Source organism: Choristoneura fumiferana, chromosome 22 (assembly GCF_025370935.1).
Source record: "Choristoneura fumiferana chromosome 22, NRCan_CFum_1, whole genome shotgun sequence".
In the NCBI taxonomy this organism is placed as follows: Eukaryota; Metazoa; Arthropoda; class Insecta; order Lepidoptera; family Tortricidae; genus Choristoneura; species Choristoneura fumiferana.
This window is the reverse complement of record NC_133493.1, coordinates 11225817-11239381: the sequence shown is the minus strand read 5'-3', so window position 1 is coordinate 11239381 and position 13565 is coordinate 11225817. Positions and strand designations below refer to the sequence as shown.

Below are 13565 nucleotides of genomic sequence, written 5' to 3'. Positions count from 1 at the left end.
AGGCGTTTTATATTAGACTCGAGCTGTAATGGGTGCCCTTACTTTGCCGAGTCGGTATTTTCAGTGTTTCTTATGGACTATAGAATCTAAGCTTAGCGCTTTCTCTCTCCCTTTCATCATCTCAGCTTATATACTTCCCACCTGCTTGGCACAAGTTTCCTCACTGAATTGGCTTGGACTGTAGTTCTACGCGAGTTCAGTGCGGATTGGGAACTTCACATACATCATTGAACGGCTTTAATAAATTTTAAGTGTTATTTTGCAAATTAATTGAAAAAATCATAAGTGCAATCCTGGTAGGATACGAACCCATGACCCATGATGATTTGGCTGAGTGACCTTAGGGTCAAATTACTAAACTCACAATCAAAGCAGTTTTAATGCTTAGAATAAGTTCCCATCACTAATTACTTAACGTAATTGTGTCAATCATTGCTGGATTTTAGTGGAAAACAAAGAAATCTCTTTTAAACATCTATAAGTAAGTTAAATTTGTTTTTCTCTTCAATTCGCAAATATACTTATCCTTTTAGCTGACGAATCCTTAGAAATGGATTTACTAATGAAATTTATTTTTACTGCCGAGGACAGGCCCTTGTGGCACGCCGCCAAGCATGATGCATCCTGACTCACGGTTGTAAAGTAAACAAAGCTTTGTGAGTGTGCAATGTTAATGATTAATGCTTTAGGCCATACAGAGGTAATGAAATATTAAATGGCTAAATCTATAGAATAAAGTTAAGAAGATTTACTGTCACTTGGCTGGTACAAATCCAAAAATGACAGCTAAGTAAAATACTTGGCAGAAAGCTAAATTTGTCGGTCCGCTGCAAATATTTTACTATCATGTAGTTTAGTTGATTACCCTTAAAAAGGTAGAGGCGATTTAGCGACCACATGCATTGAGTTGGAAATTCAATCTTATTGTATAAATTATAAGTTACAATATCCATTGTAATTATTGAAAATACTACTAGCTTCAAAAACATCCTTTGTCAGGTATGTATTCGATAGCTGCTTTTGATTCTGTGGTAGTATGCTCCAAAAAATATGGCCTTATTAAGGGTTAAAGCCCGAGTTTAAAAATAACGCCACAATCTGTGAAATCATGACGAAAAGATGCGAAATTCTGCTGTTACGCTTTGCCATGACTCACGACGTCAGTGTGCACACAATAAGATTATACAGTATAATTTTTGATCAGTGATCAGGAATTGAAAAATATTAATGAACAGCTGAAGTTGAGCTCATTGTTTAATTAATTACCTACAACTAATAAATTATCTTTTTAAAACCAATAACTACCGAATACAATGATAATCGTACATTAATTATTATGTTGTAGATTTTACGTTTTACGACTGACTGTGACATCTTTATAAAAGTTTTACCAATTGTATTTTTTTTCTTGTTGAGTTTAAAAACGTTGTACCTACATACACACATACAACTCGTAAGATAAAAATTCTTTAGCACACCCTATACCTAGTGCCATCCACGAAGACGCGTGATTTTGTCAAAATTAGACATTATTGACATTTCAATAAGAACCACGGCACGCGTCATCGTGAATGACTCTACCTATACTAATGTTTAGTTAGATCTATGAGACCATAGACCTAAACATTAGTAGGGTATGGTGCTAAAGAATTTCCGTTAAAAGTTATTTTCGAAAGAAAATATATTAAAGAAAAAATTCTGCGCTTACATCTAAGTGTGACTTAATTTTAACCACTATCAATTACTGAATTATAAAAAAATAGAACCGTATTGATAATCTCCTCATTTTTTTGAAGTCGGTTAAAAAGTGGTACCTGATCACCGCCATATACTTGTCATTGGATCACCGATTAAAAATGATCGCATATATTTAGTGATTCTATTTACACTGCATTTGGGCGGTTATAAGATGATTATTGGCCTGGAGATTGGGTAAATAAACAAACACTGCAAATAAGTAATAACAACCTTTTATTTTATTTTCATAAATATTTAGGTTTTTATCTTGCATCACCCACAGTCTAGGTATTTTATAAATTTTATTTGTATATAACATAAAAACAAACTTAACCTACATTTTATTTTTCTACTTACTTAAATTGTACGCGAAGGCACAAGTACTTTTATATAAAAGTATATTTACATTTTATGTACCGTAATTTGTACAAAATTATGTAACAGGAATGTATATTTTCACGACAGATTAACTGAAATAATGACGACTAGCATTAACTTATGGCAGTGTCATAAGTAATGACGGAAATGACGACTAGCATTAACTTATGGTAGTGTCATAAGTAATCACGGAAACGACGACTGGCATTAACTTATGGCAGTGTCATAAGATATGACGAAAACGACGACTAGCTCTGGTCACGTCATAATCTGTGACGAGAAACATTAAAAAGTGATGCTAGTTTTCATAATCTTCGTCTAGGTATATTTAGGCAGGGTAAATTACGAATAATTACTGATAAATACTTATTTTTCTTTATTAAAACAATATGTGAATGACCTTTACGAAACCAATTCAGTCTTACGTCCTCATGTAAAACAAATATGGATTGGTAAATTTATTGGTTTGATCATGTAGATATTATCGTTGAACATTAAATCCCAGATAGGTAATAATACTAATAATTAGCTACACGTTTTAGATATTGTTCAAATAGAGCTATCAGAAAATATTGAAATGGCGACTTACACAGCAGAAAGCACAAGGGTGGAGACCAAAAAGTTGCACGTATACTGCGTTAGCTGGTAGTTATAATTTCCATTAACTTTTTCCATTGTGACACGAAAATTAGCCATACAAATGTATGACTAATTTTCGTGTCACAATGGAAAAAGTTAATAGAAAAACTACGTATATGGCAAAAAAAGAGTAGTAATTAAAAAGTGGCAACACTGTAGTGTCCTCCTTTTTTGGTTTGACAGGGTTTGAAAGGGATGACACTGCAGTGTTGCCACTTTTTAATTTCTACTCTTTTTCGCAAGACTATAGCTTTAACGCTGTGCATTTTTTTGGTGCTCACCCACAACAGACTATTTTAGACGCTACAAAGTAATAAGTAAGACAAATAGAAGTAGTTTTATTATTGCTTTATATTTGGCTGGTAAGTGGTAATGGTCGGACTAAAGTCGAGTTTAGACTTGCAAGAAAAATCGTGCAAGTTGCATTACATTGCGGCGCTCGATTGACCACCACAAACTCGTTGGCTTTACGGCCTCGCAATGTATTACAACTTGCACGATTTTTCTTGCAAGTCTAAACTCGGCTTAAGATTTGCAAATAATCTGTAACTTTTAGGCGTCCAAGTGGGTCTGACCACTATAATATTGTTTGCCAGCCTATTTCATATACAAAAGCAAGCGTCTAGTATTTTTCCTATCTGGATCTTAAGAATTTCTTTTATTAACATTTCTTGTGGTAAATGATTTTGGCACTCTAGTATCACAAGGTATATAAATTATAAAGGTTGCTTCTCATATTTGAAAAGTATCAAATGTACTTAGGGCCTATGCTAGCTGGCGCGGGTGCACTGCGCAGTACAATACGTCGCACGCGATTTAGCGCTGCTCATTCTAGGTATTTTTAAACCCGACGCAAAAAAGATGGGTGTTATAAGTTTGGCCGCTATGTGTGTCTGTCTGTCTGTGCCACCGTAGCTCTTAAACGGGTGTACCGATTTGAATTCGTTTTTAATTTGAAAGCAGGTTTTCTAGCGATGGTTCTTAGGCATGTTTCATCAAAATCGGTTCAGCCGTTTTCGAGATATTGAACTTTGAAGTGACAATGTCGGGGTTTTTCCGACATTTTGTCGGTTAGGTTATCAATGCACCCGCTCCGTGAAAACCGCCTCAGCTAGCGTAGACCCCTAATTTGTTCCGTTACTGACCAGCAGTATTTTAAATTTATTATAAGAATAATAACGAAAACGAAGTATAAGCATGCAATAATAAGAATAAGTAAATCACAGATCTACTTACTAAAAATACATGCAAACAGTTAAATAAAATCAAGCAAAGGAATGTTTATAATCTCGAGGTAATCTTCAAACTGAAAATACCACCGAAGATAATTAAAATTAATATTGCACTTTTAAATTGATCGCAAACAGATAACATTGTAATGGACGTCAAAACATCGTAAGATATCGCTATCTTAAAAACGACGTTCGAAAACGTTATTTTAAAAACAACGTTCAAAAACGTTCGGTGACGCTTTCCTGCAATTATTCTCGTAATCAATCAATGTGAAAGTTGATGTTTGGTTTGACGTATGTCCTAAATTTAGGACGTTGGGTTTTACGAGGTTAAGTTCGTCATCTCATGACGCAGCTACTTGTACTGACGTTCTTCGCGCCTCGGACGTCACGGTGATGATCGTGGGGGGGGACTCGTTGGTGACGTTGACGCTGTTTGTGACGTTAGCGTTGCTGGTGCTCTGCGACATAGCGGTCGCTATGGGTTGAGTGATTGGCTGGACTTGGTATTGGGGGTAGTGAATACCCACTACCTCTTCATAGCTTGGGGGCGCTAGGCACTCTGGAATTGAGAAAAAAAAATGTTTTATTTACTGAACAGTTTTTGCTTGTGCTCTTATGATCCTACGCAGGTATAACTTAGAGTTGTAGAATATTTATTTCCTACCCTTGCACTTTGCAAATGATCCCACCAATATAATAAATGCGAAAGTTTGTCTGTTTATTTGTTTGTTTGTTTGTTACTTCATCGCGTCTAAACCGCTCAACCGATTTAGATAAAATTGGGTATACAATATAGTTTGAGCCCCAAGGAAGGATATAGAATAGTTTTTATCCCTGAAAATTGCATAGTTCCCGCGGTATAATAAAAACCGAAATTTACGCGAAGTTGCGGGGAACGGCTAGTATTCCATAAAATTGAAATTGTTTAGTAGATAAGCAATCAAGAGACAAAGTTAATTGATAAAAATGTTACTTAATTGCAAACAACATTTGTATAAGTATTCTATTGTGCTGTTCATTTCGATTACCATCACAATGAATATGAAGAAATACAAAAAAATACAAATCATCTGGTATTTATTATTTAAGCATAAGTAGCCTATATAGCTGGGCTAAGGCTTCCTCTCTTGACCTTTATAACTACCGTTCTGAGCTTGCATTATAGTACATTGTGCATTAAGGACCGTAAAAGGGGGATTACTAACGAGGGTTAGAAGCCCGACGTCGAAGGTGGAGGGTTTTTAATGACTCGAGTTTGTTATCCCCTTGCTGCCCGTGATAAAATGATTTTTATCACATTGCGAGGAAAAAAATTATAAAAAATTAAACTATTCTGTGTCTAAACACTTCACAGCTCTAGCCAACGACGCTAAGAAAACAAATGGATAACCCACCAATACTAATTGCCACTTTTCTCGACTCGACTACCATAGATTGCAGGTGGTAGGACCTTGTGCAAGGTCCGCCCGGATTGCTACCACCATCTTGCTCACTAATCCTGCCGTGAAGCGGCAGTGCTTGCACTGTTGTGTTTCGGCGTGGAGAGTAAGACAACCGGTGAAATTACTGGCACTTGAGGTAGTCCACCTTAGGCCTCTAGGTTTGCAACGCATCTGCAATACCCCTTGCTCCTTTGTCATCCAGTCGAACAAAAAAATAAAATAAAAATAAGAACCATGTTTAGTTTAGAATTCGAATGATCATACGGCCAGAATCAGTCAACATTTAAAAAAATATTTACTAAAATTATGCAAAACAATTTGATATTATATTTAAAATATGCAAATTACGAAGTTTCACGACGCGTATATAAGTTTTGTGGTGTAAAATTGGATTACTTACAGCTTAGCTTTAAAAATGTAAATAAAAAGTTGGCTGACTTGAAACCTCCTTATTCTGAAATGACATACCTTCTAACTTGTTTACAAATTCTAAAACTGAAGTCATACATAACTCCCTGGGGAGGAAAAACTATTCGTAAATCCATAACTCCCGTAAGAACAATTAAGGCCATTGTCCTTTAGTATAGAGCATGGAATAACACCATTGACAAGCAAGTGTGATAAAAAAAATGTTTTTGTTATTGATGATAGTCAGTGGAAAATTTAAAGTTAGTCAACTATTACACATTTAATATTGACCACTTGCTGTAAGAATTTACGAGTGCCTTGAACTACGATGCGTTTAATTGTGATAGCGAAATTGTCAGATCGGCTTTGCAATTCTGTGCCAATAACGCATTTGAAGGCAGTCAATGAAGCGATTTGTAGGGTTGCGTACCTCAAATGGAAAAAACGGAACCCTTATAGGATCACTTTTTGGTCTGTCTCTGTCTGTCTGTCTGTCAAGACCCTTTTTCTCGGGAACGCGTGGAGGTATCTAGCTAAAATTTATGTCAAATACTGAGGTCTACTGTCCCTTGGAGAGCTGTGAAAAAATCAAACTTCTAAGCCAAACCGTAATCAAAAGATGCAACCGTTTATGCTGCAAATTTCCGCAAATTTTCGAAACTCGCAAGGGAATCAAAACTTTAAAGGAAATTTGGTATGAAGGTAGCTATTATAACACAACCAACTAGAAATGTCTGAAAAATCTTGATTTTTTGTCTGTCTGTAAATATCAATTACCAATATAATCTGACCCCACAATGCGTACATTTTGCTTAAGAGTAGGGCTCTGCTTACACCGGATGTATTAAATCACTCGGAAAAAGCGAGAAATATCTTCAAGACACGATTCCCGTTTACTTACATACCTATAAATGTGTACGGAACCCTCTAAAGAAAAACTAGGAATTCTGCAATCTGGCCCCGATTTCATAAGCAACTGGCAACAGATGACAGGAACTAACACAATAATTCCAGCCAAACACAGGAATCTTTGTGTTAGTGATATATTTCGAATTATCATATTCAATTATCGCCACCACGTTTATGATATAGGTGCTTGACCTCCGTGGACATGGAAGGCATTGATCTCTTAATATTTTCGCCCACGTGGCAGGAAGTGATAAACAACCCTGTCTTCTAAACCTATAAAAGAGTAATGTAGCTGACTGGCGAACGATCAACGCACAGCCTAAACCATATGAGCTAGAGACTGGAAAAGACCAAAGCAAAGGAACAAATGAATTAGTCTATACTGTGTGGACTAGTTCATTTATTAATTTGTTAGTTGATGTTGGGGCTCAACAGTAAACTAGCGTTGCTGTACAACGCTTTGTGTGTCCTTTTGTTTTACCACTCAATTTAGTTGTTGTTTTATTAGATACAGTAAGATAATAGTACTAATGGAACCGAAATAAAAAATCTTTCTTTCTTTCTAAAATCTGGCAATGTTGAGATATCTTAACTTGAACTTGACTTACCATATTTGGGAGGTGGGGGCAAATTGGAGGGGCTGACGTATATAGTGGGTTCAGTTTGTGAAAGCGACGGTCGTGCCCGGGAGCCCGCGTACATTCTCCTCTGCGCTGGCGTGCGCGTTTTCTGCCCTGGAATTAAAAAAAGAATTTGTGAGCATCAAACTACCTGCTTTTGGTGCAATTGGACTAAGCACGCTCGGTACCGTCAACTAAAATATGAAGGTGCTAATTTTAGCCAGCGCAACCAAAAACTTATTTCATTTAAAATAACAAATTCGTTGAACAAGAGCTCTATAAACGACAGCAACAACAATGAGCGAGCGTTTTTGCTAAGAAAACAAAAATACACGTAGTGAATAATTTTTTTACGTCATTCTAGCGAATTTGGAACGTTAAGTTGTGATTTGAAATAGTTTCGATAAATGGCACCAGTTAAACTTAGGGTTCAATAAAAATAAGAATTAATTAAATCACAGTTCTTACATACAAGCTGCCCTAAACAATGTACAGTCACCAGCACCAATATCTGACACAACAAGCCTAAATATCTGATACGTGTTAGATATTTTTGCACGCTCTGCTGTGAAATATACTATTGCTGGTGACTGGACACTGATTTTAGTAAATATAAGACTATGCTAGATGAGTAAAAAAATATATATTCATAACAACTTATCTAAAAATCACTATAATTAATATAAATCATTTACATGCAGGTGTTTGCTTGCATAAAAATGAAATCAACATCAAAAACTAATTGTTACGTACACAGTTAAGATTACTTGATAATCAAAAAGTTCATTAAAAATAAACTGAGCTGAGGCCTTATTATCTAACACACTCGGAATCACAATCGTATTCACCGCTTCTTTCTATCACACGGTAAAAGACGAGGGTAGAAAAAGATGGTGGATGCGATCGCGAACGTCAGCGCGTTAGACAATACGACCTCGATTTACTTCAATAAAAACGAAACTTATTTGCATTAAATATGACTGTAATTATAGATCACTAATATTTTTTATGCTTAAAATTGTTTTAATGAAAATAAAACAATAAATAAGTACCTATTTGCACAACACGAATTATGATCGTTATAAAAACTATGATAATAGTCATAAGCACTGAATAAATTAAATATTTAGCAAACTCGTTAAATGTCACACTAATTTCACTATCATAATTATGGTTTAAGTCTCCCAGTCACTTCCTGAACATCCATTTTCAATAGTTCAAAAAGACGTCAACTTTGAACCGAGTTCATAAAAACGTCAATTTTAAAACGGAACTTCTTAAAAAAACGTTTGTTCAAATACACATCTCAATACTTAATAATCTAAAAGTATGATTATTAATACAGCGTGGGGCATTTAATTATCTTTGAGATTAACTGCCTTAAAACTTATCTACTATTAATATGTAGTAAAGAACGACGTTGCGATACGGTCAGGCCATTTGCATCCCTATTTCGACGACGTAACGGTGTAATTGTAATAATGTTATCGTGAGAAAAGGATAAGGGGGCAATAAAAGTTGACATTAGTTTATGCCTCTTAGAGCTTATCCTTTTGCGGCTTTAACAATGTGTTTATCTTCCTTGTGCGTATTCATGACGTGCATACTCGATTTTAAATAAAAAAAACATCCATAACATAACTTAAAGATATGATTTGGATAAGATATCAAACATGAACATGATTCTCCCAATCGATTCTGAAAATTTTGTCAAACATTAAAAATTGAATTTGTTTAGATTGACAGATGTACCTAATCAGCAGGTTCTAATGTTTTGACATAACACAGACAAACTCATGGGCGCTGGGGTGAGGGTAAATGGAGTGCACTTTGCGCATATCTCCCTGGTATAAATAAAAGAAAGAACCCCTAGAACAAGACTAAGCTTCAGAAAAATAAAACGATATAATGCACCCCCTTGATACAGATCCAAGATACGCCCCGCCCGCCTGTAAATAATCTTGCCAGTACCCATGAACAGACCAATAAACTAAAGATGATAGTTTATTTTGAGTATATCACTACTATTATTGATATAAAAACAAAAGAAACGCTGAACAAGCTGATAATAGCAGTCAAAACCTTACACGAATAGTACATAAGGAACAGAGGTTATACATTCCTACCAGCTACTGCTTTCTAAAAACCGTATTGTTTAAGGTGCGTTTTCTTTTAACCTTCATCCCTACCATTTCTTAGAAATAAATGTTGAATTTTATAGTACTTCCAATTGTGTTAGACAATAGATAGTCACAATCGCCGCAGTTCAACCAATTTTATTAAAAATTAAAAATTTAAAACCAAGTAAATAAAAGTTAGTACTTTCTAAGGAACCGATCACTAAGCATAAAGTCGGCGTGCCTACTTCTGATAAAACGTAAGTAATAAGAGAGTTTGGATAACGAATAAATACTTAGCGCTATCATCCTGAGGCAGAAGAACACCAAAAGCCAGATGAGGAATATCAGCACCAGCATAATCATATACCAGAACGCCATTTCTCTCACACCGTCTCTCTCTACAAGATTGTCGTTATATTCTTCGGAACTCGAATTCCTTTCGTCAGTCAAATCTTCGTTTGACCAGAAATAATTCGGCTCACCAAACATAGGCGCCATTATTTAAATCAATAAATGGCCAGCTTCTTATACATCTCAAACTGCAGCCGTTTATTTAAAAACGGTTGAGTTTTCTGTTTAACCACTCAAGACAATTTGAGTCAACAAATCATCAGAATGTTCTCCGTTTTGTAATTAAAAGATCACCGTTTTGATTTTACACTTTTACATTTTCACTAGACGCACCGAAACTTGGCACATTGGAGTAAAAACTTCGAGATAGTGTGAGTGGTTGAGTTTTTTGGTGATATCTTTATCAGTTTGATGAGTTGACACCATATATCGCTAGATTAAGAGGTACCTGCTTTTTACAATCCATTTCATAACACACGCGTCTGAAGAACAAAATGGTTCTTAACATAATTTTAATCTTTAGCAAAAATGCCCACTCGGATCAGTTCTGTCTAATTTTAAAACTTGATTTTGATTAAGTTTTACTACCGATTTATTTATTTATTACGTTTTATCATTTATTTTACCACATCAGCATGACATCTTGTAAGTACAGCGATAATCAAGATTTAATGAAACTGTTACTGTAGAATACTGTAGATACTTCCCAGTTTAATCTTTTAATAAAAAAATAAAATATAAATATTAAATATATATTTTATATAAATATTTTTTATAAAAAAAAAAATGTGGTTAAATATGATTTGTTCAATTTAACTACCTAGAATGTCGAAATGAAATTGATATCAAAAACACAAATGACATTATTCAGGAATTAGTAACTTCGTGGTTAATCGTCATTGTCATATGCTGTTTATTTATCATTAAAAAAATTACAACGTTATACTGAAGTCAAACCAAAGCGGCGTAAAATTGTATAAAAAGAATAAACAGAAATAGTAAAAAATAAAACGATCACATTTACATGTAAAAAGATGCTGTTTAGGCATGGATTTTAATCTTCTTCTTCCTAAGCCGTAGGGTATGGTGTTCGAACCCTTAGGACCTAAGTGTTAGACCATCATACTCTACGGCCTATGCACGTCCCATTGTTGAGCACAGCCCTCCTATCAGATTAAAAGGGATTAGGCTGCAGTTCTTATACGGGTCTAGTGTGGATTGGAAACTTTACATACACCATTTGTATTGCTTCGAAGATAGAAGTATTTTTTTCGGAATTTATGTAGGAAATCTGTGAATAATATGGTGTAAATATGATAAATATACAGCTAAAAATGATGGCGGTTCTTACAATAGATGAACTTGTCTGTCACCTAAATGTCAATAATGAATCCATATTCATTGCTATTTATTTATATACTTTTTCACAAAATTGAACACCACAAGAGTATGGCATACAGAAAACAGGACACAGAGAGAAAATTACTAGGTAAGCAATAGATGACCTTATCGCTTCAGAGCGATTATGCATACACATAAAGGTACAAAATAGATTTTACCTAAGTAAGACATTCTTATGCACATAATCAGGAAGGACATGATCAGCAAGGTACAGAATACGGACAAATACACCGCAGCTCCCAAAGATATAGCTGTTCCAGGTCCAATACTGTCAGGGTTTTCTGGGTGGTCAATAACGTTAACCATTTCTGCCAGTTCAACTTCGAATTCTGATCGAGGAACCATTTTGAATCACTGATGTACACTTTTATTCAAACTGGCCTTTTCTCTTCAAAAATTTATCAACTGTTTCAATTTGAAACAGTATAAATTTTGTTTTGTTGTTTCTTCAACTTTAATAACTGTTTTTTACAAACAATTGCAAGTTTCTATGATTTTCAACACACAGATCTTTAGATATTTCAAGTGTATTGTGTTTACTTGTTGCATTCAATTTCGATTCAATAAATCAAACACTTTATTCGTAACATTTTTGCGATTCGTTAGTTTTTGCAGAAACTGTAGTACATACTGGTGAATATTTAATACCTCGTTTTATTGTATTATCCTAGATGCTTAGAAAGTTTATTCAATTTGAAACTCTACGTCCATTTCTTGCTTATTGCGTTGCAAATCTTTTCCTTTGCACAATGCGATCTTAAATTATCTTAAAGTGGATTTTATCATTGACATGTCTAGATTTATAAGAATGATCATGTATTGATATCGTGTTAATATCAGTAAATATATTTCTAGACAACAAATTGTACACAACGGGATTCTTCTTTGTCGTTATTGGGTCAATTACAGATAATACAATGTCATTTAAGTTTCAGTAATGTAAAACAGGAGCACGTTTTCTTCCTGTGTCATTGAGTATTATCCCACTAATATTATAAATGCGAAAGTTTGTAAGTCTGTTTGTTTTTTACGTTTTCACATCTAAACCGCTTAACCGATTTCGATGGAATTCGGTATAGGTTGAATCCCGGGAAATAGGATAGTTTTGTTCCTTCCCGCGGGATACGGATAAAAGAATTCTACGCAGGCGGAGTCGCGGGCAACAGGCTAGTGAAATAATATTTCAAACCTTAACAATGTAGACTAAAGGTATGTAGTTTTTGGACCTAAAAAGACATCCTGCATAAAATTTCTTTATGTTCTAAACTCAACAAATTTAAAATTTTCTCTTCCCTTATAGCCTCAATAAAACAACCCACCCATAGAGTAATGACATCATCTATCCATGTTCTTTCAATTCATTTATCGAATAAATGTACAAAGCCTATCTGTGTTTATTTTGATATACAGTAATACCTTTGAAACTAACACTGAACCAATGAGTAAGTAAGTAAAACTTTATTTGCTAGAATACGTTTACAAGATCTTAGTAATTAAATTACTCACAGTATTCAGCCGACGGATAAAAAAACCATTACAAGGTTCTGGAGTAGCGACCACGTACTTAAAGGCGAAATGATGGCTTCCGCAAGGAGGATACACAATCTAATAATGATTTAAGGAAGCCTTTGGAGCCGATAAGCACAAGACTAAGGCCTATGTCCAGCAGTGGGCGTCTTCCTTGCTGATATGACAATGATGATGACTGTGATACTTTTATAAACTTTTATAAAACATATCAATCAAAATAAAACTAACCTAAACTTAAAATACCTACATCAAAAAGACATATAATAATAATAAGTACCTGGGCGACCGAGCTTCGCTGGGGCTAAAACTCGACAACAAGCGTTTTCCCATAGATACCTAAGACCAATCTAGATCGATGTTTCATCCCCGAAAACCCTTACGTACCAAATCGTTGGAGCCGTTTCCGAGATCCCCGAATGTACGTTATACCTCCGTACGATACCCTTAAACGAGCAATTCTTGTATATATATATATATAAAATTAATCAATTCTGTATCTTGTAATTCTAGTTTACACAAGAATTGCTCGTTTAAAGGTATTAGATGAAAACTAAAACAAATTATTAATAATAATGTTTTTAATTAATCAATGGCCGTTGGTGGCGAAAACTTCTCGAATCGAGACCGCGGATTGGCAAGCGCAGCGTTGGACATCCACCAACAACACGGATGGATGACCAGGTTAAAGTGAACGCAAGCAACTGGAGGTCTATATAGGAGGCCTATGTGCCTGAACAGTGGACGTCTTATGCCTGATAAGAATAATGATGACGATGAATTAATCAATAAGCAATC

General features: G+C 35.0%; 1 protein-coding gene across 9 annotated transcripts in view; it reads right to left on the bottom strand.

The window, feature by feature from the left end:
• Positions 1-1954: 1954 nt before the first annotated feature.
• LOC141440517 (uncharacterized) overlaps positions 1955-13565 on the bottom strand; it is a 75175-nt gene continuing 63564 nt past the window's right edge. For 7 of the 9 annotated variants that reach the window (XM_074105050.1, XM_074105049.1, XM_074105052.1 and 4 more), the window contains exons 2-3: positions 7357-7482; positions 1955-4548 (exon numbers count right to left, since the gene is read on the bottom strand). In XM_074105050.1, the coding sequence (XP_073961151.1) occupies positions 4331-4548; positions 7357-7482 (344 nt within the window). In that variant the 3' untranslated portion in view covers positions 1955-4330. Of the gene's footprint in view, positions 4549-7356; positions 7483-9781; positions 10219-11398; positions 11826-13565 lie in introns of those variants that run through there. The other 2 variants (XM_074105048.1, XM_074105047.1) reach the window with 2 other exon arrangements.